Source organism: Cottoperca gobio, chromosome 23 (genome assembly GCF_900634415.1).
Source record: "Cottoperca gobio chromosome 23, fCotGob3.1, whole genome shotgun sequence".
In the NCBI taxonomy this organism is placed as follows: domain Eukaryota; kingdom Metazoa; phylum Chordata; class Actinopteri; order Perciformes; family Bovichtidae; genus Cottoperca; species Cottoperca gobio.
The window spans coordinates 6,892,837-6,919,441 of NC_041377.1; the positions used below are offsets into that span (position 1 = coordinate 6,892,837).

The window sequence follows — 26,605 nt, forward strand, 5'->3', positions numbered from 1 at the left end:
ATCACTCTTTGTATGTCTTTGGGTTCTAACGGTCCACTAGAGAGAAAGGAAGAAGACATCCGGCACAGATCATCATTTGTCTGGATAAGCACTGCCCATGCTTATGGTCACCTCTGACATACATACCCCAAAACACACACACACACACACACACACACACACACACACACACACACACACACACACGCACACACGCACACACATACACACACACACACACTTGGTGTCAGACACAGCCTGACATGTGGATGGCTTATTTTATCGACTAGCTTCTACATTTAATTTGTTCATTTCCTCTCCGACAGAGGGGATGAGCCCAGAGACAGCTCTGCTCTCACTACAGTAACCTCTCACAGGAGCTAAGTGTCTTCCAGGAAAGAGTGAGCATTGAGGAAAGAGAAACTGCGTCTGCTATATTTAATTGGTTTAAGGACACCATTTTGGTGCGAGACCCTGAAAATCTGTTGGAAAATAATGTAATCTGAGAGTAGATAGAAATAGAAATGCTCAAACAGTCTGAATTTTGGCAGACGGCCTCTGAGTACTGCGCACCATAAATGCATCACATATGTGCCGCTGCTTTGACGCAGCCCGGGAGGAACATATCTGAAAGGGAAACAGTTAAAACTGACTTTGGGTGGCAAAGAGGCTGCGGTCAAACTCAGATATTTGACTGTGCTGTGGACAATACCTCCTCCTGCTTTGCAAAAAAAGAAGAGAAAAGGACTAAGAATGTGTTTTTTTAAATGCAATTACCAGAAGCTGTTTAAGAGGAAACATGATGTACAAGTCCCCACATTGTCCAAACTGTTGATCTTAAAGCAAAGCTGCATTAGAACATGTTATTCTAAAATTAAAGGATAAGTCTGCCATTATTCTGTTTCTTCCTTATAGTCAACACATTCCATGAAAAGACCTACACCAACACTGTGTTAGTTTGTCTCTCACTACTGTCTGACATCCCTCCCTGTCTACAAGTGGTTGGTTCTTACTGAAGAAGTTAATCTTTAAAAACACATCACATACATATAGTATATATATATATATATATATATATATATATATATATATATATATATATATATATATATATATATATATATATATATATAAAGTTTCATTTACACAAAATGCTCGGTCACTCAAACTGGTGAAAATAGTACATTTGGTGGGGACTATTTTCAGCGGTGGATTAATCCACATTTGTGCTCTGGTGAGTATTTCTGGCAGCAGGACGGTGTTTGTGGGATTGAGTCAAAATAAACTGCAGGAACATGTCACCCAGTGCAACAGTGTGGCTCACATTAATGGTGACAGTGGAGCTCTATGACACAGAGGAAGAAGATATATCACACACACACACACACACACACACACACACACACACACACACACACACACACACACACACACACACACACACACACACACACACAATACTTGTTAGTAAGATATGTACGTTTTTCATTTGGGCCTTTTCATGAGATTTGATGACAATAACAAAGATACATCATTACATGTTATCAGACTTATCCTCTAAAACTTAGTCAATCCTAACCTGTAACTCCTGTAAATCTTTGAGGCTGAAGACTAAATTAAATGTTAACATGGAGGTTTTTTGCAGCCCCATTAGCATTCAACGTGTGTCTGTGTTTGAATCTATTATTGGTTGCCAATCATCACTTAAACCCACATAAATGCATTTTCAATGGTCTTGTAGGCGCAAAGTACACATGCATTTTTATATTTTAGATCTAATTAAGTTTTACAGTTTAAAAAAACCTGTTTACATTGAACACACACTCGTACGGGGGCAAAAATACTTATTGGAGATAAAGTGTGTACGAAGTGCTTGCTGGATATTTCAGTCTAAATGATTCAGCTGTTGGCCGGCTGCTGCTTTGAAAGCAGCTTTGCCAAGAAGTCCTTCCTGTCTCGCGTAGCTCTTTGTGTCCGCCTTGTTGCCTTACACTGTCTGTAGAGGGAATAATTGTCACTGTAAACAATGTGCAACACCGAATGTAGTTTCATACAGAAAACTATGTTTATTTAGCTGACCAGAGCCAAAAATGTGTCCATTAAAGTGTTAGGAATGATGAGCTCCAAGATCAGAGCAAGATGAAATCCATAATAAACGGTTTGTGTATGAGGTTTAATACAAAAAAAAGAAGAAGATAGAAGCAGTAAACATGTCTCTTAATCTTAATCGACATTACAAGACTGTACATAAACAAAATGATCATGTAGTATGACTACAGCTTCAGGCACATATGCAAACCAACCATAACTGGCTACAGAATGCCGTACACAATATATGCCTGTCATTGTGTTGAAGTAACATTTTATTCTAACCCTCCCATTAAGCATTTATAAGCAGTGTATGAATAATTAATAACTGGTTTACAACACTTGTAGTTGCATGTAAGTGTAAGCAGATATAGAGAAACATAAAGGATGTATTAATGTACTTGTTAACAATAATATACTTCTGTCATGAAACATTTAGAACTTGTGTAGAACCTAAAGACAGATATGATTGACAATCTGATACAACAGTTGCAATGATACAACATATGACTATGAGCTATTCTCTTAATTAATTATCTGTATTAATAAAGCATCTGTAGACACCATGACAACTGAGCATGAGATGTAGCTGAACGCTGAGGGATAAATCTAGTAAGTGAGCGAAGAACTTTTTGTCAAACTACTATTTTCACAGTCAAGAATAAACCATTGAGCGCAACAAATGCACACAGTAACGAAAGAAAATCTGAACTATTACGAAAAAGAAAAGAAAAATAGTTCCTCTCATCCCGGTCCCTGCCGACAATGAAGATGATGACATCACCGCTTGTAGAGAAGAGGCTTGGTAGGATTTCCCACAATAATTACAAGAATTTTGGCAACAACAGCCGTACAAATGTTACTAATTATAATACTAATTCTGATATATTTATCTGGTGGGCACTTGAGCCAAAGAAGGTGAAAGGTCACTAGAATAATGACAGTCCTCTGTGTGTCCCTGCTGCTCAAATCAATATCCACTCTGTCACACACACACACACACACACACACACAAAGCTTTCTATTTCATTGCAATAACACATTTATTTCCTCGTTTCATTGTGCTCAACTAGAGCTGCGTGCCTAGCGCAGACGTGTGCATGAAACCACCCCTTGGTAATGAATCTGTGCAGCCATTGATTGTATTGGTTTGATGCTGACGCCGCTCTGTCTGAAGGGGAGGGGTCTACACAAAAACCCCTTCTTTGGGGGTCCAGAGGCTGGTTTTTTTAGTTTTTTTTTTTTTTATGAATGAAGTGAATACCAGCTAAGAATCAACCACACATTCTCCCAATAAATCCACTGTCTCTGTGGGAGGAAGTTATGAAAATAAATGTTTTTGTACACAATGTGCATTTGAATGATATCCCTGTTCAAAACTCCGTATGTGGCTGATATTCACTGAGCATTAAGATACTTTTGCTTGCAGTGGCCAGTGTTCTGCAGTGAGAGCATGGAGCGCAGGCTGCAGGACCGTGGGAAAGGTCCTCCACGTAAGGCACTTTATTCTTTGTGTCTGTTGTTCTTGTGTAATTGATCTCACTCCACGTCCACGGCAGAGTGCTTCAAAGCCACACACTTTTTTTTATGGCTGCACCATTCCATCAAGTGAAAGTATTCTACACGTCTATCGATAGGCTACATGCTGAGCATTGTTTCATACACATTTCCCAAAATTCAGCTTGACTTTGGGATATCCACTAGAATTTCAAATAAAGTTCTGTGGGTTTGAACAATGCAAGATGAAGACATACTTATATCTGGAGAATAAGTCTTCATACAGCCTACTGTATGCACTTAGTTACTCTGCAAACAAAGTCTGCTGGGTAGACGCTGGAGTCTTCCTTCATGTCAGAAACAATTCATGGTTCAGGTTTAACATCCTTACATTTGCATCTGTGTCTACGTGTGTTCTGAATGATAAGGTTTGCGGACAGTGTTTTAAACACACATGCTGATTAAGGATTGTTGAAAAAGGCAACGTTTCCATAAAAAAAACATTCACCTGAAAATGTCAGCTTCACAATAAAAAAGGCACTCTTAACCTGGAGAGTTTGAACATGTGTTTCACATTTTAATTCACCACACTTACAAAGCCTATGCAAAATGTAGCTAGGTTTCACATTTTCACGCCATGTTTGAAAAACACTTTATTAGCAAAGTTATTCTTATAATTATTCATTAGGGATTCAAAATGTTTTGTATAAAGTTACATTCCAGGCGAGAATAAAACAAAGTTATTTGTTATCACACCTACAATTAGGCTGAGCAGGCGTAAATGTATTATTTACTTCTCCAAAATGACAAAATGTTTGTAACAGAAGTTACTGCTTGTATCCATTCTTTTTCTAGAGAGGCGATATTTCTCCCCAACATAAAGAAAATACTTCATATTTCACAAAGGTGAACTCTGAATGGCTGTCCAGTATCCGACAGCAGCGGATTCCATTGAAACGTGTGAAAATGTGAATTTAATTCATAAAATGCGGCCTGCCATGTCTGGCCCGCAGCCAGGATTCCGTCTCCTCTCTGTTTTCTCTGGCTCCCATCCAGACCCCCCTCCCCCGCCCGTGTTATCCACCCACGGGAGAGGTGATTTCTTTCTTTTTTTCCTTCTCCTTCTTCTTCTTCTTCTTCTTCTTCTTCTTCATCTTTTTTTTTTTTTTTTTTTAAACCCATCCTCATTGAGTGGGTACTGGTTTTGGAGTGGGCTGTGGATGCGGTTATTATGCCCACACTTCTCAGACGATCCGTGCCGAGCTGTCACGCCTCGCTGCTGCATGGTCCTGCCCGGTGCCGCGGTGTGTTGTAGCCGAGTTTGAGTCGGAGCCGCTCGGTGTCTCAGACTCCGCCGTCTCCCCCCTCCCCCCCCCCCCCCCCGGTGCTCTGTCTTCTTCTGCTCTCTGAGCCAAACCTTCCAGCTGCTCACTGGCTTTTTATTGTATCGGCTTCAGTCCTGCCGCCTGTGGGAGACTTACAACAAGACCTGTTGGAAGTTTTTTTTCCTGCATTTTTTCCCCCCCTATCGTTTCTATTCACCGGGAGAACGGAGGGGCCGCTGCACCGGGAACCATGAGCGGACGTGGGGACGAGGCCGTGGAGAGCTCTGGCTCCCAGGAGCCCACGGGGGCCGCGGAGCCCCAGAAGAGGAGGCCGGGGAGACCGAGGAAGCCACAAAAAGTAAGTTTGTGCCCCGCTGCCGTTCACAGAAGGCGCTCTGCGGACACACGTACGTCCTGTCGCTGCGAGTAAAAAAGAATCAAATCCAGATTGTAGCCTCTCTGCACATTGTGTGGCCGAGATGTGACTTTTAGACACTTTATTTTGCTCGGAGAGATAAGCCCAAACTTTAGCAGTGAGTGACTACAGGTCTTGTACCAAGGTGGGTATGCCACTTTGATTTTACGTAATGACATTGCACACATTGCGTAATCTGTTTTAAGGTTATTTGTAATTCATTGTTCCATGTTGACGTTGAAGTAGGGTGTGCAACCCTGTGGCATGTGTTTAGTAGCCTATACTTAAACCTATCTGTAAAACAAGGTTATACATTGTTTTTACAAATATGCTGCTTTATGTATGCTGAATACACATGGGGAGGACTGTGCCTGTTTCCAGTCTGTGGCTGATGATCTTTAATTGACAGCATGAGTAAAAAGAAAAGTATGGGAATGTAATTCTGCACATCTTCCTTGAGTTGAATCAGAGACGCCATGGCAACTGAGGGCTTTGAACGTGTTTCTGTGAATGTGTTTATAGATGTGATTCACTGGTGAGTCACATTCCAACCAACATTTCACACCAAAATCACGTCCATTCACACTGCAGGCTGCAGTCACTGTAGGTGAGAGAAACTGGACTCTTTCAGAAACACTACAGCCTGCAGCTGGTTTTTATGTGGAGTTACACTTAGTTGTTAGTCTACATCTTGACACATTATGAAGTGCACTACCAGGTTATTAAGATTATAGAAATACTGAAGGCAAATTGTGCAAAGTTGAAAAGTGGAAGATCTGACTGAATTCATTCCCTCTATGCAGACACAATTTGCCAAACACACACATACATACACACACACACACACACACACACACACACACACACACACACCACACACACACACACACACACACACACACACAAGTACGCACGCCCACACACACACAACCTTTGTCCCTCTTTTGGTCTTGACCCATAAAGCAATGTCCAAATGGGGGGGTTCAAAGCTTTGTTTCCTGACCACCATCCATGTCATGTCCCCCCTCCGTTTCAGGAGCCCAGTGGAGAGCCTGTCCCCAAGCGACCGAGGGGCCGCCCCAAAGGAAGCAAGAACAAGGGCCCCTCCAAGGCAGCGCAGAAGGTGAGGCAGCACCTGAATCACACATACGCTTGCTAATGTCACTTTTTTGGGACATTCATTGGTTTACATTCCGTAACCAATACAAGCCATTTGTTATGCTTCTTTCAGGATCTGTGTAGTTGCCTAAACTTTAGCATCGGCCTCTGCAAAGAAACTCACATTTATTAGGTTCACCTGTACAATCAGACCTGCCATTAATCCTGTTTAGTGAAGCTAAATGCTGAGTTTGTGTCGAGAGTGGATTAAAATATTTTTTGAGGCCGAAGTTAGTGGTGGGCTTATATTAGACTGCACCACCAGGTGTGAATGTACATGAGAGAGAGGATTAAGTACATATTAGAAACATCTTGCAGTGTGATGCAGTTCAATACAGCACCACCGCTGAAAATAAAAACAACCACCATAGGTTTTATTGCATTAAATTAACATTGAAAACTGTGTGTACCCCTTGCAGCACCTCCATTTGAGAAACACTGAGATAGAGTATACAGGTCTTTGTGGATGTACGCAGAGAACAGAAAACAACATGTTCAGGTTCTGTACAGGTATTCACACCTGTGCACGACAGAAGCATGTTCCAGTCGTAAAAAGAGAAACATACCTCGACAAGATCTTCCAACAATAGAAACCCCACTGCAAACGTGAACACATAAACACAGGAGCCTATTTGTGCATCTGGGATGATAGAAACGTGCGGCCATAACTCAGCAGCACTCTCACACACTTGTGTACACAGAGATAGAGCTGATGAATGAGTAAAGATTAAAGTTGCAAAGAAAAGCTGATCCCAAGAGAAGCTTTGGAATTTTACAGCAATATCCTCACCTTTCTGGGTTGTGATGCTGTACATCTCAGCGAGGCCAAGGCAAGTCCCTGTGTCTTCATTCATTAGTTAGATGAAACTGTGTTAGGCTCATGATGACAGCAGCCTTAGTGCTCCCTTGCCACCATGAACCACTGTAAACATTCCCAGCACTTTGAAAAGTGAACCACTCTGCTCTCGCCATAATCCAGTCTCATCTCATCTGGTATTGTTATGATAAACACTGAAGATATCAATCTTTCCAGATGAAAGAGTCCCGGGTCAGCCCACACCTTTAACTTATACTCTTTAAAAGTTCACTTCCCCTCCCCATATCAATCACTTCTGCAATCTCTGACAGGTCCCATGGCAGCTTGTAAGTAGAAACAATTGTACTGCACACCTGCACACCACCAAAATATAGACTAGCTTTTACACCATTTTGAAAAATAAGAAGGCGCTATTCACAGAAAATGTCAGGTTTTGGGGAAGGGAAATGAGATCTCTACAAAATCTGAGACTGGTCGGATTGGTCGTTTGTTTAAACACTTAAAATAACCCCCTGACAAGGCTTTGTGAATAATGACAGTTCTGTCATTACTTCCATTAGAGTGTCAAGGTGGATGGATTGATGACCAAAGACTGTGAATGCTTCAATGTGCCTCGAAAACAAACAAGGTCCTCTGAAGTGCTGTCTGACCTTTTCTGTATGGCCACATTCAAAGGTGGGCCAAAAAGGCCTGCGTTGTCGTAGCAGTCTTGACGTGATGAATTGTACAAATGAGTATAACAGCTTACGCTTACAGACATCCTCTCCTTGGAGACATTCGTAGTGTTGCACACACAAAAAGTTCAGGTTCACACGGGAGTTGAAAAAAAAAAGCCTTGACTATAAAAATAGGTAGATCAGAACTCTCTCATATGACGATCTGGTCTCCTAAAAATTACATTTACCATACAGCGAAATTGCAACGTCAATTACGTTTCCAGGAAACATACTTTGTCTCAACCCTAGGTTAACCCTAACCCTAACTGCGGGCCCTCTGGATTTCACCCAATAACCAAAACACAAATGTCACTAAAACCAATGGTGTGAAAATGCTTTTTATGCTTGCATGTGCGGGGCCGGGCGTAAAGGCATGGTCAGAATGTTTGGGAGAGGGATTAAGAAAACAGTCCAGTGCAGGGCTCTGAGGCATGGCCTTGACGGAGGTCTGCGCTCTCCAAGTGCCCTTCTAGTTTTGTTTTGTTTCATCTCACAACCTTAACCTCATGTTTAAAACTGCGACTGCGTACAAATGTAATTGAGAATGCCGTTAAGTTGTATGGGAACGTAATTTTTAGGAGACAGGTTTGCCTATGAATAGTTTCGGAAGGCACTGACAAATGATGTTGTCCTGATGATAGAAGTTCTAGATCAGAAAATGCTCATGGGTCATTTTTGTTTTTTGTTGGAGGAATCTTTTAGCAATGTTAGCAGCATGGCTATACTGACTGTGAAGTCAGTCTCTCACACACTCTTTTTGTACATATTCATATTCCCGCTCCCCTAAGAATGAAGCCTACAAACCTAGCTGATCACTTATTTAATTTGTCCAGCACTTTGTTTTAAATCATAGCAGGACTAATGACATCATCCACAGTTGCAAATCAGCAAATGTTAGCATGCTAACATGTTAAAAACAACGTCATTTTAGCATTTGGCTCAGACAGCCTTACAGAGCATGGCTTTAGACTCTTAGTCTGTTAGCATACGTTCATATCAGGAACTGAACTTCACTGAAACAAAGATTCCTTGTCGAAACTTCCTTATTGCTACCAAGCAAGTCCGACCTTGAAACCTTGTGATACCACCCTCCTCCCTAAAAAGCTGATGGCATCAGACGATTGTTTACATGCCTAAATATGATCTATGTTTGACTGACAAAGACCCTATAACTTTTGTCTTTTGTGGCGTTGTTATACACCCCAAAAACCTTGTAGGGAAGAGGTCTGGGTGGACGGATTGGTCAGTGTTTGCTTCTCATTTTCGACAGTCAACGTTTACTTTCTTTAACCATGATCTTTCCCCTAGCCAAGTGGTTTTTCTTTTAACCGTCACAAAAAAGGTTCGCTAACCTAAACAAACCCCAAACCCAAACCACAACCCTTCTCTCACCCTGAGAAAGTCATTTTTCTGCCTAAACCTAACCAAACTTAAACCACAGCAGTGGCAGAACCGAAAATGATCACATTACTCTTTTTGTAATGGTGATTTGAGTCAGATCCCTGAGTATTCAGTGCTGCTGCAGATATACTGCATCTCTGTGCTCAGACATATAAAACACACTGATGATTAATTAAACAGGGTGTTGTCTTTCAGACGATTAAATCTCCACATTAAAAATGCAGCATCCCAAACAGAGACCTGGGATTACAGTACACAGATTGGCTAGCCAACAATGTGATACGTCACGATAGAAACCCACAATAGCAGAGCATTGGAACATCACATGACAAGACATCATTATTGTGTCGTTACTTAATATACTTCTGCTTCTCATAAATGGCTTTAATATAACATGTGAAATCAGTCAGATACTTTACATTCTCTTGGTTTCTAAGAGGACTTTTAATTAATGTAATAACTGATGTAATACTAAGCCTCTGGAGCCTCCCACTTAGAAAACCTCGGCTTTATAGTAATATAATAGTAATCAGTAAGCAACATCATTATGTGTTACTAGCATCATGTACAAAGGTGTGAAATGTAAAAGAGCAGAAGTGAAATACAATTACTACAAATTATAATCAAGCACTATTAAAGCACTGGTATTGTGTGATTGGCTAAGATGAACCAAAAGTTCCTTAAAACTCAATGAAAAAGTAATTACACAAGTTTACTCTACATGTAACAACTACGAGAACGTACTCTACAATGTCTGTAAAAGGTTAACAATTTGTAGTTTTATCTTTTTCTTTTGGTATTTTTTAAAGCCCAGTGTGTATTAAAAAACATTCTGTACCAAAGAAAAGATTTTTCTTAAGTGTGTAGAATATGGTTTGTTAAGCCGGGACATTTCCGCAGACCCACAAAACCTGATTCAGAATGGGATCAATTTGGCCGTTAACAAACAAAGTTGCAGTGGGCCATATTGCGATTTTCGATAACATTTTGGTTAATTGTTTAGCCTTACTCTGGCGTCCAGCAGGACACTCCACCTGCTGCCATGTGACCAGGCTGGATGGCTTGCACTCCGTGTCAGGATGACAGAGGAGCTGGTGTTGTTTACTGAGCCAAATGACTTCAGAAAGTCACACACATGCCACACCACCAACACCACCACCACCACCAACACCACTGATACTTGCTTGTCATTGTCTGCAGAATTAATCGCAGCTCAGCAATTTGACTAAGATTTCTAGAGCCAGGGAGCCTGGATATATTCGATGAATTATTGACACAGGTCTGGTCTTGTTAATTGCGGATGACTGCAGAGCTTGGCTTCTTGACTGCAACGAGCCGTCTGCAGGATCCAATCTCTCCCAATTTCCACAAACATCACATCATTCTGCTATCTTAGTAAGAAAGGTAATTCCCTCCCCTCGAGCCAAACACACAGGGACATTCCAGGTATTCATTTCACAGTAAGGGAATGCTCTGTACACGTGCATACTTTAATAACTTGGGTCATGCCCATGCTATTGTGGATACAATATACCACTGTAGCTTTTAGCAAACATTACTCAAACAGGAGGAAATTGTGCGTTATTTGGGGACTATTTTCAGCGGTGGATTAATCCACATTTGGTACTCTAGTGTGTACTTATACTAATACATAACTTAATGTATTTCTATACCTAAAGAATAATTCTGGTTTATTAGAACCTGGACATAATTTCTATCCGCCATGTTAACATTGTACTCAATAAGTTAATACCTGTCATCACACATTGATAAAGAAACAACAAATAAGTCAAGAAGTACAAGCAGTCAGAGGATCGGACAGGTTAAAAACAAACCCCTAGGTTAGTCAAAAACAAAATGTTTAACCCAAACTGTCTGTTGTAAACGTCAGTTTACAGACCCATTGATTCAACTTTGACCTGCTGTACTGGTGCCTTCAAATATACCTTAACATGTGTAGCCAATCAGGGGTTTTATATAAAATGTTTATATCATGAAGTCTGATTGTATTTGTCCTAATCTATGTCTTCACAGAAAGCAGAGGCGACCGGGGAGAAAAGACCCAGGGGGCGACCCAGGAAATGGGTGAGTCATTGTTTTTCTTAAGGTCTGAGCTCGTGTCTGCTGCTGGCATGCTGGATACTGTACACAACACACAACACAAGAGCGGCTGTGTATTATGACTTGTGCCAGTTAATTGAATCTATTTGTGGCAGAAGCCCTGAAAAATATTGAATTTCTACACTTTGTTTCTTATCATTCAAAAGCATTTTGTCTCCCAGTTTTAATGCACATTTAAATGGACTGTTTCACTATTTTGTGCTCATTTCTCGTTATCAACTTTCATTATGTGGCTTTAATACATTCAGAGGTTCCTCTCTGGTTGTTGCTGGTGTATGTGTGTTCAGGGATATCTCCAAAATGTTTGTGTTATCAGTCAAAGAAAATGTTTACTCTCCACGCTGGCCCGCAGGAATACTTAAATAATTCCAGTGACAGCTTGAAGGCCTCAGTGTTTATCAGCTCCAAAGTAACAGGCCTGATTGATAGTGCAGGGAAAAGCAGCCGGCAGTTAGAAGTGCCACCAGGAAGGGCGAGGAGAGATGCAGGGAACGTGAACTTTCTCCCGCATATATCACGCCTGCATTTTTATGTGTCAAAGGGGGAAAAAAATAAATCCTACAAGAAGAAATATTAGCATATTTAGTGTATTCTCCACCGACCAACTTCTGCTGGTTTACTGGTGCATGCTCTTGCTGAGACTTATCAGCTCCATGCGGTGGCTTCAAAAGCTACAGCATGTAAATGAACGGCCGGGTTCACATGCATGTACATTGAATCCTCACGGCCTTCAACAACAGGACGTGTCTATAATGTATTGTAAACATACTTAGAATGCGTTGTAATCTGCGTATAGCACTGTATAATTAAAGTTCTAAGAACTCATAAATATTCACAATGCTTTATAACAATTATGACATTTTAAAGCAATTTATAATGACTTAGAAGCTCAATAATTGCTGGTAACATTTTATATTTTGTATTATAATTCCTATAGTTGTAATGCACTAAAATGATGTGCATTATAATCACTGTTATATTGCATTATAATGTGATTATAAATTACTCTCAGGGATCATTGTTGGCTTGTGAAAAGATATCATTAAATACTTTAATCTACTTTATGACATTGTTCCAGAATGTCCTATCAAAGCTATTGTAATGACCACTTTCTGACTTGTAAATGCCTTCCACGACAACATCCAAGTGGTGATTACAAGTGGTGAGAGATTCTTCTGAAAGCTGTGATATATCCGGCACTAAACAGCACGGGAGTGCCCAGAAGTGCCTCACCTCAGGCAAAGTCCAAGTTGTAAACATGGGAATCTTTCTCTTGTCTAAAGTCCATTTTATATGACGTGACATTAGTTTAACTACTTTGTTTGGACATTGTCAGTTAAAGGTCTGGCCAGCCCTTAAAATAGTTGGGGAAGAAAAAGCTCTGCAACTATTTTAAAATGTTGTCTTAAGACAGCAGAAAGACACAATGAAGGAATGAAGGCCAGGTCCGGCGTGAACCTGTTGTAATCAGGTGTAGTCGCACCACGAGCAACCCATGAACGCCATCACAGAGAACGTCATGTTGTGTTTTCATATTACGTTGTAACAGAAATGCAAGTTGATTTGTTTTGTTCGTCACTGATGATGACCTTAAAAGTCTCAGACCTACCAGATTACTTGGTTTTGTGAACACTGAATTTCTACTGCCTGAGAGTATTACAAACCCTTGTGCAGGTTTAGTGTCTGATAAGCCTTTAAATGCATTAATCTGTTACTCCAACTGGACTGACTGGATGCAGTGTTGTTTTAATGCAGGGCTGTTTTCTTTGCTTTTTGGTCTAAATCCCCGTTTAGGGGTTTGTAGTAATAACAACAGATATGATGTTTACGGTGAAGGCTTACAGTTTGCAAGCGAGTCTTGGCAAGTTGGATTTCAAATTGGATTGAAAATAATTTCAATGAGAGCAATTTGAGCGTTCGTACAATGGTCGGCAAATAATTTTTGCTACATTTATTAAAACATGCAAAAATCGTCGAGATTTGCATTTTATGAGCCAAGTATTGCGTTATGTCAAAGAAGCAACACCAACAAATCAGTTTGTCAACCCAGCAGCGGGCAGCCACTGAACCCTTGGACTGAACTGATAAAACTGTTGAGGTTTACTGCAGCTTTCCTTTGTTGTGCTGCCTGCTGGTGCCTGCATGTCCCAGGTACACACACCAACATCCACCCACACAGCGGACTCCATTGCTTTACGTCAACCCATCTGGCAGAACTCCAGACAGGCCGCACTGCAAACTAGTCAGTTGTGTACTGTAGATAGTGTACCTTTGGGACTGCCGCAGGACATGTGCTGACACCCATATGACAATCAGGCCAGACAGACAGACAGACAGACAGACAGACAGACAGACAGTTTAGGACTATGATTCACTTTAGAGTAGCAGGTACAATTTAATGTGGAGACATATAAAGAAAAAAGTCTTGTAGCAACAAAAGTTGCAAAAGTGAAAATGTTCATCCATCCCTGTTTTGCATCTACCCACATAATCAGTTGACTTAATTAACCTTATTATACCAAAGAGAAACAGGTTCCCCAGTATAACTACTTCTACTTATACCAGTATAATCCTTATCCACGGCAAGGCTCTAAGGACAGAGGGGGTCTTATGCTGTACAGATTGTAACATTATTGGCTGAGCTACAAGAAAAAACAGAGTCTACCAGGAAGGATGCTACAACTAAGTGTCTGATGTAGGATAGGCTCAAACCCCCTGCTCTTGATGGACTAAGTGGGTGTATATATAACGGATGGATCAATATCGATCCAATAGCGGATATCTCCTGTACCACCACCACACAGCTGGCAGGAACTGCTAGGGCTAGCCAGACCTGGCTAATCCAGGGCCAGTCCCTCATCGGTATGTCTTATTGCTCCTCCACGGTATGGCTGCAGGTCCTGTCCTCTGTGTGCAGGTGCTGAGATGGATAGGCAGACCTCTGCCAAGCTGACCAGCTTCCTCTGCTCGTAAAAGCTTGAAGGGGGAGTCTCCGCTCTCCAATAGATTGCATTCATCAGTTGTGCACAGCAGTTCCCCTTTTCTGCTGCCAAATGGCGACTGTCCATTGGATTTTATGTGTTGGTTCCTCTACGGGCAAGCTAAACTCTTTGTCCCTGTTTGAAGCCTTGTTACAGTAAAGCTTTGGCATTCTTAACATTTGGCTGCCTATCAGAAAGGCTTTCTTGTTGGCACGCAATAACAATGAAAGTTGTAAAAACAAAAGTATTTATAGTGCGGTCTTTTTGAATATACTGGCAAGGGAATTATCACAGCAATGGCATACTGGTAGGGGACAAGAACCTGGAGACTCGTGTGTTTTAGATAATTGAAGTCAATTGGTTCTTAATGGTTCTTAAGGGTTAGGGTTAGCAGTCTGTTCTAATTAAAGGTGCACTGTTGAGTTTTCTTGTGCACGTTCAGAGAGTACACAAAGTAAACATCTTCTTCATTCTTCTGTTGGCGATATTGGCGCTGTTCCAACTTTCGTGTCCTGTCCGTGCTGGAATTACAAAGAACGTGGAATTGTCACGGAGGTCAATGTATAAGCAGTCTTATTCTGCAGAATGTGAAACTTGTGCATTTGTGTGAACGTGGGATAAGAGTTTTCGCCATTCAAGTGAATCCAGTTTAGAGTTTTTACAATTTAACCCTTGTAATACAGCAATACATCACAAATAAGGCTTCAAACAAGTGAAACAAAGATGATTAGTCTAGCAATGTTCCAACAATGCCAAGCAGGAATTGCACCATTTGTAGTTCTATAGAAAGGACAGGAAAGCGGAGAAAATATTATTCTGCATCAACCTCTATTTGTGCTTTGCTTCCCTTTCCACTGGTCAGCCAGTTCCTCTGCCAGGGTTTCGAAGCCAAACTATTTCCCTGCCCTTGGGGCTGTCCTGCTGCCTTCCATACAGCTGCCTCTTTGTGTTTGATACTCTGCAGTCACATCCGAAGTAACTCACACCCAGGACACACTCATACCCATCTCCCCTTTCTGTGCCCATGCAAACCCTTATTGGTGTTAAATGGAGTCTACTGTGAGACTAATAGCCTCAGCATTTAATGTGCGGAAATGACTAAGTGAATGGGCAAGGGAGCACAAGTGCTATGGCATGAGTGTGTTATAGGGGAGTTTATATAGTGTGAATGGAAGAGGTCTACTCCCACCTCCCACACAAGACTCTGCTGCTCTTGGCTTTGGGTCAAACACCGAAGGCAGATGCCAGGCAGAAAAGTAGAAGAAAAGTAAGAAAGTCTGGCAGAGGTGATGAGCAGCACGATTAGGAGTTTGTCCAGCGGCTTTGAAAAAGTGGTGAGGAGGCCTGGAAAGTCCTCAGAAACCAGCAGCATCTGAAAACTCCTCTCCTTTGAAAGTCTGCATGTGTGAGGCAGGGGTAATTGTGCAATTGTGTCAGACATTAAGACTCTTTTTATAGCCTTGGCATGCCTCACAGAGAAAATATGGAACTCGGCCTCCAGGGTTACTGGGCAACAGATTCACCGGCAGAGTTCCACTAACTTGCTTTTAACTCTATCTCCACATTTTCATCAACAATGGAGTTTGCTCAGTTAAGATGGAGATGGTTCAGTTGTCTAAAAGTTCCATATTTACGTCATGTGCGTAATGGTCCATCTTGAACTCCTGGTCGATGACCTTTGACCTCTCCCAGTGGATGCTGTGAGTGGTTTTGCTCTGTTGTTGTGCTGTAGGGTTGCCCACAGCTGTCGCATGTGATGTCGTCCTATCTTTGTGTTGTTTGTGGATGTTCTGATGTACTTTGTGTTGAGTACCTAATGTCAGCATGCCAACGCGCTAAACTAAGGTGGTGAACATTGGGGACATTTTACCTGCTGAACATCAGCATGTAAGCATTTGTCATTGTGAGTGAGTTAGCATGCTGACTTTAGCATTTAGCTCAAACTATTGCAGTGCCAAAGTACAGTCTCACAGAGTCTCTAGCATGGCAGTGGACTCTTAAGCTTAATTTCCACTGTATGGTTCGGTTCGTCTTGACTAAACTCACTTTTAGTTCCAGGTCCTTTTTCTCTTATTTCATTTTCCACTGTGCACATGTCGCTAATATTGTGCGTTTCAAAAATTGTGCGGGCTATCCTGTGTCGCGCTAGTGACGATTCTCTCTGACCAATCACTGGTCGGCAGTGTTTGAACTTCACCTTCTTATACAACGGACCTACCGTCCACTTAAGGAGAAAAACAAACAATAACAAAAATGAAAAAATAAGTCTTGATATCATTTTATGTCTGTCATTTAAAGTATTGAAGTATTCATCGTCATTGTTTGAATTTCCAGCTGCTGAATTATGACTTTCTGTAAGTGGTATTCTTTTCCATTTCTCATCAGCTGTCATATTTATCTCTTAAACACAGAAGCTGATTGTATATTGGTTTCAGTATGCTTGCTGGTACTAACCGAGCTCAGCTAGAAAGCTCAGCTGTCTACTCTGGCCTAACTGGCCGGACTCCAGAGAACTGTGCGGTAGCAGATATTTCACATTAGTCTGAATTCAAAAACACACTGAGTCTGGTGTGTACATGTTTTCTTTTTAATCACCTGGAAAAGGTAGTGATGATTCCCTCTAGGAAAGGGTCAGAACAGGGAGAATTTTACAAGCTGGAGCTTCAAGGTCTACTTTATCATGTCATGTAACATTAAAACATTTATGAAATTAACAAAACATACTAAATTGAGAGCAGGGGCAAGTTCAGATTTAAACAAGGGCAGAGTTGGGCAGTGCATAAGATCGTCAGAGGATATTCTTCCAAGTAAAAAATAACTATATAGCTATAAGTAAATCAATAAACATATTATCATATCATTTCCATTTCCACAGCAAACTAATACTCCATTTCCCTCACTTTGCCTTTAAGTTTCACACATACACACACACACACACACACACACACACACACACACACACACACACACACACACACACACACACACACACACACATTGGGGGAACAATCATAATGCCCACACAAGCATGTTTTTAAAGTTCATCCATGAATTGAGGATTTACACAGAAACTAAACTTCCAGCAGGGTTTTTGTGTGAGTGTGTGTGTGTGTGTGTGTGTGTGTGTGTGTGTGTGTGTGTGTGTGTGTGTGTGTGTGTGTGTGTGTGTGTGTGTGTGTGTGTGTGTTTTAATGTGTTTAAATTCTGATTATTATTTGAATCATGTCTTATGTTTTTACAATGCAATTTGTAAATTACTTTGAACTGTCACTGAGTACAGGGCTCAAGACTATTCTTGTACATTGTTTGCACCGGTGCACCCAAAACTAGTTCTCTTTATTTTATCAATGAATTTATTAAATTATTAATACAATAACAAGCAACCAGCTGGCTTTATACCCCAAGTTATATATCTGACCTTTTAGTGTCTTATGTTCCCCCTCGCTCCCTGAGATCCTCCATTATTTTCTTCTTGGCCTCCTAGACTTTGAATCTTACCTGAAGAGATCAGGGCAGCAAACTGTATTGTGTAAAAACCCACCTTTTTAAAATAGATTTTTTATCAAAGAAATAAAACGGAAAGGTTACAATGTCCTAACTTTTAAGATTTCCCTTGTGACTTTTATATAAAAAAGACTTGAGGGCTTGTGAGACGTGTCACATGAGAGTGACATGAACATTGCCGTCACAGTTATGTGAGGAGGTGATTGTCTGGAGTGGTTTAATACATTGAATTAAAATAAGTCATCTTGGTGGCATGATGTAATCCCGACTTGTGCATTTGCAAAGTGCATTTTAACCTAATTAGCAGGAGATAAAGTTGCATGACTTTGTGGTTTTGGCTGTTTATGATAACTATCCAGTTCTTCCTCTGTCAATTCTAAACAAACCGGTAATGTAAAACACATCGTTTTATTTTGTGCTGTTGAACTGCACACAGACACATTCGTTTGGATACAGCGTGCTGAGAAGAGCAAATGTAAAAAACTTTAATAGACACTCCATATGTTTAATCACTAGTGTGTTGTATCACTTTGGTTACATTATAACGTGAGAAATGAGTTCACATTAAAGGCTCATTCTTCTTCATGCTGTTAAAAGTTCTGACACACATTACTAATTTGTTCTTGTATGAAGAGGACAGGAGTTTTTGTATTAAGGTTGCGGTTAATTGCAGTTTTTATGTCGATGGTTGACTGGATGAGGTGCATTTAGTTATTTTTAGATTGGTTCTGCTGTATCGTACTCCTTCCCGAGGCTATTTGTAAGAGAGAAAGAAAGACCACAGAGAGACATAGAAAGGAGTTGGGGGTGGGCAGCAGCTTTGCCTCATTCCCTACATTCTCAACCCCCCACCTTCCTCCAGCCTCGGCTGCTGCCCGGCTGAAAGGCGGAATTCCAGCCACTAGAGGCCTTTGTTCAGACAGGGACTCTACAAACATCAGGAGTTCTCTGGGACCTTAGCGGATTTCCACAGGTCACCTATGACTCCCTCTCCTAACTCCCATACCCGCCCCCCCCACCCCCTCTTTTTTTTTTCTTGCTGCTGCAGCCTCTGGAGAAGTTTAATCATTTCACTCTGCAGTTACAACATCATGGCAGCAACTGCAACACAGATTAGGATGCAGAAAGCAGTGGAGTTTAAGACTGCTGCAGAGATAACATTTAGGTCAACATGGGGTTACTCGATGGTTACGTTACACCATATTGTTATAACCTAACATTTTAGCACGGTTCTCTTTTTTATTGGTCCATTGTAGCGATTCAATATGAAAGCTTTTTTCCTGACAAAAATCCTCTGGCACACAGTGATGCATCATGTTTCACTTCAGGAATAAACAGAGGAAACCCCGGGGAGTTAGCATGTGCGTTGACAACCACAATGGCAAGCCTGGCAAATTGTTTGAATTGCTATAGGAATAAATAACGTAACCTCAAGGTTCTTTAAATGGAAATAAAGAGTGAACATGTGTATTTGGGGCAACATGTTGCTGCCTTGAATATACATTGCATTTTTTATTGGAAAATATACAAATAAATAAATAAATTGGCTTCAGGGCTCCTTCATGAGATCACTATTATCAATTAGGAAATTCAAGTTCATTGAAGAATACCACTAAAAGCAGCAACAACATAAAATAATCGCTGAGCTTCTGCAGGTACATTGTAATGAAAACCTGCTCAAGAAGATCTTAGCATGCATGTTTGTAGTGCAGTCAGACAAGGAGAGCACACATTCACTGTTTGTTTTACACAGGAAGTTACATGGCTGTCCTGTGGTGTCCTGGCTGTTTGTGTAGTGATGGCTTGGATTTTTCCCTTTTCCTTCAACAATGCAGTTCTTTTAAATTCCTTAAATAGATATGGACATTTAAGTCATTAGAGTATTTCTGCTACCACTATTATGAGGCAGGAAGTGAGCTGTTCCAGGGCCGACAGGTTAATTCATAACATCTGCAACGCTCTGTTAAAACAAGGCAGGGCCGAGTGCCATGCATAGAGTCCTTCCTGTTTCAAAGCAGCCATGCATGCACGCTGGGAAACAGCCACATGCATTTGCATGAAATAGTTCCAAGACACTAAAGACTGCTGCGCTCACAAACATAATATACGCTGAACCAGCGTACCTGCATTTATTCTCTAAATGCAAACAAAAAGCAAGAAAATAGTTGTAAAGTCTAGGCAGACATATTGCATTTCTACTTTTCTTTCTTTTTTCTTTTGAGCTACTCTGGGAACAGATTTCACTTCAAACAGCAGAGCCTCCTAAATGGAGCCGATCCAATTTGTCTGCGCCTTTCTTTCCTTCCAGAGCACCCCCCAAAACCCTACCAACAAAAGCCTGCTTGTCTGCTAGGAATTTTCCACATTCCTTGCAACGACAGATATTTTTCTCTTGTACAAAGGGCCCTTCGGCAAATTCCCCCTAATCGCTGGGTTTAGTTGGACTCTGATAGGTGCAATTCATAACTCTGGTGGGGCAATGCTACTTCTGTAGCTGTCTGTAGCTGTAAGATCCCTGGTTTATTTCCATCAGTTCATATCGCATCACAACATATGGCTTTTTTCCAGGATAATGATGGCTTTTCTGGAGGGAAAGCTACTGGGTAGCGATGATGTGTAGGTGTAATTTTTGCACCAGTCAATTGAAGATTTGTTCTTTTGTCTTGCATTCTTTGCTTCTGTGTGTTTTCTGGGGTTGAGCAGTGATAGAGTCAAAAGACGAACCTCCACATAACCTTTTGAATACAATACAATAATCTATAGAGGAATACCTGCGTGTTTGAACAAGTTAGAGTGCCTGATCTGGAGACACTTAGACAATAACAAGCTGTAATCAGACTCTCACACAGAAGACATGTGAGTGTAAGAGACCAAGATTTAATATTCTTTCTGGAACCCAAAGCCTGAATCGGGTTGACCACTCATGTGCGGAAGTCTCACGGGGTCAAGTTCAAGGCCTAGCATTGTTGGAAGAAAAGAAACAAAGAACAAGAGAGGAAGAGAATGGGAGAAAATGCAAGATAGAAAGCATGCACATGTGGGCGAGAGATCAGGAAGTGTGTGTACGGCGAGAAAGGGACAACTTTAGAATCTTATGGTGCAAAAACTGTAAGGTTCGGCCTGAGGCCAATTTTCTGGAGCAAGGGCTCATGAGGTCATCAAAATTGAAGAAGTATGAAAGTGTTCACTTAGGGTCATCTACCTTTCTGACTGCAAGGTATGAACCATGATAAATGTTCGTCGGACCACGGTGAAAAGGTCAGCGGTTGACAAAAACCAAGGATTTCTTTCCAAAATTTGATGCCAATCAATCCGCTAATTGTTGAAATGATTCAGTCTGGACCAAATTGTCGGATTATTGGACTGAGGATGGATGGACAGTTATGTAAAGCCCCTTTTGTAAATAACTAGAACCGCATAATGGCCTATCTTGCAATGTTAATGGAAGTGAAAAATATTTTCTGTATCCGCCCCGTGATTTGGATCCGCTCCAAAATGTAATGGGTTTTACATTTACATTTGTCATTTAGCAGACACTCTTAACCGGAGGGACTTACAGTGAACTAACAGTCCCCCGGGAGCAACTCGGGGTTAAGTGCACAATTGTGGCAGGTTGAACTCATAACTTCGTTCTATTTGGAAGCCTAACCACTAGACCACTAGACCGCCGAGAGTTCTTCCTTGGCCCGTGCCACACCAAGCTTCATGAACATCAGACCAGTAGTTTTTAAACACAGAAACAAACAAACAGAACCCAAAACATAACCATCTTATAGCGGAGGCAATAATAGTATTAATCAGTAAATGTAATAATTAGTGCAAGTAGGTAGTTCTAAATAGTGTCAATTAAATGTACATTTGATGAAATCGCTTTATGGTTTTGTTTTATTAACGTATAAGTTAAGCAATGGATCATAATTATGCACTTTACAATTCTATAATTATTCTATTGGCACTTTGGAGCCTCCATAATAAATTGACAAATTTCCCTAAAGGTTCTCCTGACAGACGCTTCACTTCAGCAGTCTGGGAATTCCCAAGCGTTTAACAAAACTGCCAGATAAGTCAAATGTTTACCTACCTAAGTGCTCTATTAGGCACAGTTACATTTTAACAATTTAAATGGTGAGCATTCCAGGTTTTAACGGCCTCACACCACACTCCGCATTTCATCCGAGGCATATCTCAGACTCCGTGCAGACTTGTGTTTGTTTGAGGGAAGGTTGGTCAAATTATCCATTTGGCTTCAAAGGAGGTCCAAAGGTTAGCAGGCCCAGTAACGGTTAACCAGAGCAAACAGCAGCAGCACCTTTCTTATGGGATAAGGACAGCAGAGCAGGAACACAATGCACTTTATATTCACCCATACAGTACAATCAGGTACACAAATACAGATGTATCAGATACACTTATTAACATGTATTAATGATATACATGCAATCACATGTTAAAAAATAGAAGCGGTAGTCAATGTGAAGGTGTTATTTGTGGTGTTGGTGTAGCTTCAGTCCTATGGCTGTGTCCACACAAGATGCGTTCAGGTGCAGTGTTGAGTGTAGGCCACCTGCGTTTTTGCAGCGCTCAGAGCCCATTGCACAATCACTACATTAAACCGGGGGAAATAAAATAGACTTGAAGTGTGAAAATAGGTTTCGGGCCAGGTTTACATACGTATAGTGGAGAGCAAGGGAAAGTTGAGCTTCTACACGGCCTGTGTTGACAGCTGGATTGTAAAATAGGAGCAAATCTGTTTCAATGACATGGAGGGAGAAAAAAACCGCAACTGAAACGCCTCCTGTGTAGACAAACTGTTGGACCACTTAGTTACGTTTATTTTACATTGTTGCCTTTTTAGGTCTGGTCCGGTCGGTGTTCACACGGATCTTTACAAACCTCGAGGAGTAAACATGACGGTAAACAGACAGCAGGTCATGCTGAGGTCTTGATTCAGTATTGACCTCACAGTGAAGTAGTTTATTTTATAACAAACATGCTATAGTTGTGTGTTTGCCAATTTTCTAATAGTGTTGACCACGATGAGAATAATTGATTATTTTTTAGACGCTTCTCTTCATCACTACATTCAACTTTTAAAAAGATCAAGATTACATTTGAATGTGTGTACACTACTTTGAACATTCAAGTATGTGCTTTGCTAACATGCTGATTCCTTGAATTAGTAATGGCTACAATAATAGGTATGTATCCTGCATGTTCACTCTTTGATGGACACCTTTTGGTTGCTCGGTGCGCACACGATGGTCTGTGAAAATTGCCATGTCAGGGACAATCTGAATCATCTGCTTTGATTTAGAGTTGGGCGTTATGGAGAAAATTAAATATCACAATTATTTTTTTTGCCAAATACCATAATATCGATATTGTAGGGTTGACCATTGTTGCTTTCACAAAAAAATTACACAATGGGATTTTTGATTTATAATCATCAGTAATGTACAAAATGACACCACTTGACTGTAATGCAGCCTTTAAAACCAGGAAAAGACAACACTCATGCTATATTATGATTAATTAAGATATGTAGTGGATAATTAAGGGCTCATAAATTCTAATGTCTCTTCTGGTTACTTCTCCCCAGAGAATGAACCCTGTCCGTTTCAGACACTCCATGAGCCTCCAGGGGACTGAGTTTAGCTGTGCACACAAGTTTCACAGTCTAATAGGGAAAAACTGTCTTATCTGTTTTTTATATTCTACATTCTTAGCCCTATTGCTGGCTCATGTTGGGTCGTGTTGTTTGTTGGTCCAATACTTTTGAATGGTGGAGTAGATTCATCATGGCAGGCTCTGTGTGCTGGACTAGAGAAAAGGGATTACATCAAGCTGTCTCAGAAGCCTTCTACAATTTAAAGAGCTTCTGCAAATCCATATTATATTTGAACACACTGGAAGACGTTGGCTGCTGCATTTCTACGACCAGTTGGAGAACCAGTAAAGTTTCTGGCGCTGGAAAGTGATGAGAACAGCTACTGTGGTGCTGGAGAGAGAGAGAGAGAGAGAGAGAGAGAGAGAGAGAGAGAGAGAGAGAGAGAGAGAGAGAGAGAGAGAGAGAGAGAGAGAGAGAGAGAGAGAGCAGGGTGAATGGCCCACCTCTCTTGATAGCTGGGGCTTTTGTGAATGGTAGCCTGTACAAGGTGCTCAGCAGAGCGGAGGCATTTCTCTCTTTGATCAGAGGAAGACTTCTGGAAAGAGGCTGCTGGGTGGTTGTGGAGCTAAGAGCCTGGAGCGCCACATTCTTGGAGCAGCAGAGGGATCAAGTTTCAGATGAGTGGGGTCCCCACCACAGGGTTCCTACTTTTAGTCAGACTTACCTAGCATACCTTGGAATGGTTGAAGCTGCCCACGCTGCCCTCACGCAATGCCTCAAACGTGCTCCCAAAACACTTGTAGGGCAGAACAGCTCGGTCTACAAGTGACTCACAGTGTAAGGCCCAGGCAACATCAAAGAGCTGCCAGAGCCTGTGAAAGACAATGCTGCCATTTCTCTTTTGTGGGATAAAGGGGGAGTGGGCTGGTTCGGGGCAGTGGGGGAGAGAGGCTCGACTAGCAGGAGTGGCTTCTGTACTTAAAGGGATTGTATTTCACTGATAGTTATTTTGGAATACTTTGTCCCAGATCTACCGCAACTGCAGTTGCATATTTTACCGTCAGACTGTAAACACAAAGGACTTTTCATCATTTGTCTTTATAGTCAGTCAGTGTTACTACACTCAGTTGTGTACTGGTTACTATAGTTCATTTGTATTTTACTTTAAACCCTTAATTACTTATTGTGAAGCCTGTGATCTCTGGGCTGCAGTCACACTCTCAATTAACATTTATGTTGTGTTATATCACATTACGCTTCAAGCAGGGATTGTTTCGTTCTACCAACCAGTGATGCTTAGGTGAGCATAGTGTCAATGAGGAAGAGAAAATCATAGTTTTTTAATTTTTTAGATGATTTGAAATTAGAAGAGGGAAGACATTATTACTACAAAAATATCAAGGATAATCCAATAAACTCCAAGACTTCTTTGGTGTAAAGATACATTATTCAGGTTAGATATACATGTATAACCCCAATTGTCTTGACCTTTACTTTGTATTTATTTATTTCACTAATAAAATCCACAATGATTTATTGAATGCCATTAAAATATTACAAATTAATGAAAAGTATTTTGTTTATAAATATACAAATTATGACAAAGTCAAAGTTATGATTTAGTATATCATTAATTATGTGGTATTTTGGAAGAGATTTCTGATAATTTTTGATCAATTCTCAAGTGGTCAACTAATCTGTGTAACAAATGTCATTCTCAATGTCAACCCGAAACTTCCTTCAACAACTTATGAGACATAACAAAGCATGGGAATGGTCATCATATACTTCCATCATAATGTTCTAAGCCCTTATACACTCTAAACTTTCAAATGTGAATCGGCACCTAGCTAAAAAACAATGTTTATTACAGATTTATAACTAGACCTTCTTGACACACACTGCTGAGATGCATCTCAAATGGATGGTGTGAGCTGTTGTAGGGGAGCGGGAGTTCTTGGCATCCACCTGCCCAACAACAACGCTGTTCAGAGGGTCTGCATCCTCCCCCCTGTGTGTACTAGTTTACAAATTCTTCCTTCACTGCTGCTGCATTCCTCACGCAGAACCCATCCGGTGTTGACGTGGACTCCATTACTGTATTTGAGCCTACAGACATTCCAGCTAGAGCTGGCACAGAAAACACCAGCTGTATGAACTGATCTTGGGTGGGTGTGGGGGGGGGGCGTTAGGGACATGTTACTTTCTTCGTAGGGCCAGCAGCTGGCCGGGCTTACGAGCACCAGCGATCTACATTTTCTTTTTACATTCTCAGAGCTAATGGAGTGCTCAGCTGTTCAGCTCCGCTCCAGAGCTACTTCCTGTGCAGTTGTGAGCTTGTTCAGGGCCTCCTTCAGCCCGGTGTGTGCGGTTTAAGGCTAACATAAAAAAAACAGCAACTTGCAAACCCAGGTTGTATCTACATGTTTCTTCTGCACCTTTAGAGGGCCTACACACGAAAGCACACAAATGTGGTGGAGAAGGGCTGGCGGCAAATTCTTATTCCATGTTGGTAGGTCGTGGGTGTTTTTTCACCTGTTTCCATTTGTAATTTGGTGACTCACCACTATGCCAAACTGGGAGGGCGCTGTAGTAGAGGGTGTGTCTTGTACGCTTACTCGGCCTGCTTGCTAAGATACATGCCACAACAGTTGTCTGCGCTTTTTGTCAAACAAGTCAAAATCTCACAGACACTTTGGTGGATAATATCCCCGATATTGACTTTTTACATGATGACTTTGAGAATGATTGTCATCCAAAATAAGACATCCACGCAGTCACAATTTGCCATAATGTTGACGTGTGAGAGGCAGCTGCATCCTCTACATGTCATCCAGCATGACTCTCTTGGAGCCAAATGCCCCTGTGGTGTGCTGCTGCTTCTGTTTGGCTCTTTGCCTACAATCATTAAACTGTTTAATGACTCTGTTACAGACCAGACTGAAGGCAGGTTCAAATCCTTCTGGGTATGTGACCTCCAATGGAACTGTGCCCC

The 26,605-nt window shown here is 41.2% G+C and overlaps 1 protein-coding gene across 1 annotated transcript in view; it reads left to right on the plus strand.

The window, feature by feature from the left end:
* Positions 1-5,139: 5,139 nt before the first annotated feature.
* The window catches only part of hmga2 (high mobility group AT-hook 2), a 36,129-nt gene continuing 14,663 nt past the window's right edge, over positions 5,140-26,605 (plus strand). The window contains exons 1-3 of the mRNA XM_029462518.1: positions 5,140-5,247; positions 6,341-6,427; positions 11,431-11,481. Coding sequence (XP_029318378.1) covers positions 5,140-5,247; positions 6,341-6,427; positions 11,431-11,481 — 246 coding nt within the window. The remainder of the gene's footprint in view (positions 5,248-6,340; positions 6,428-11,430; positions 11,482-26,605) is intronic.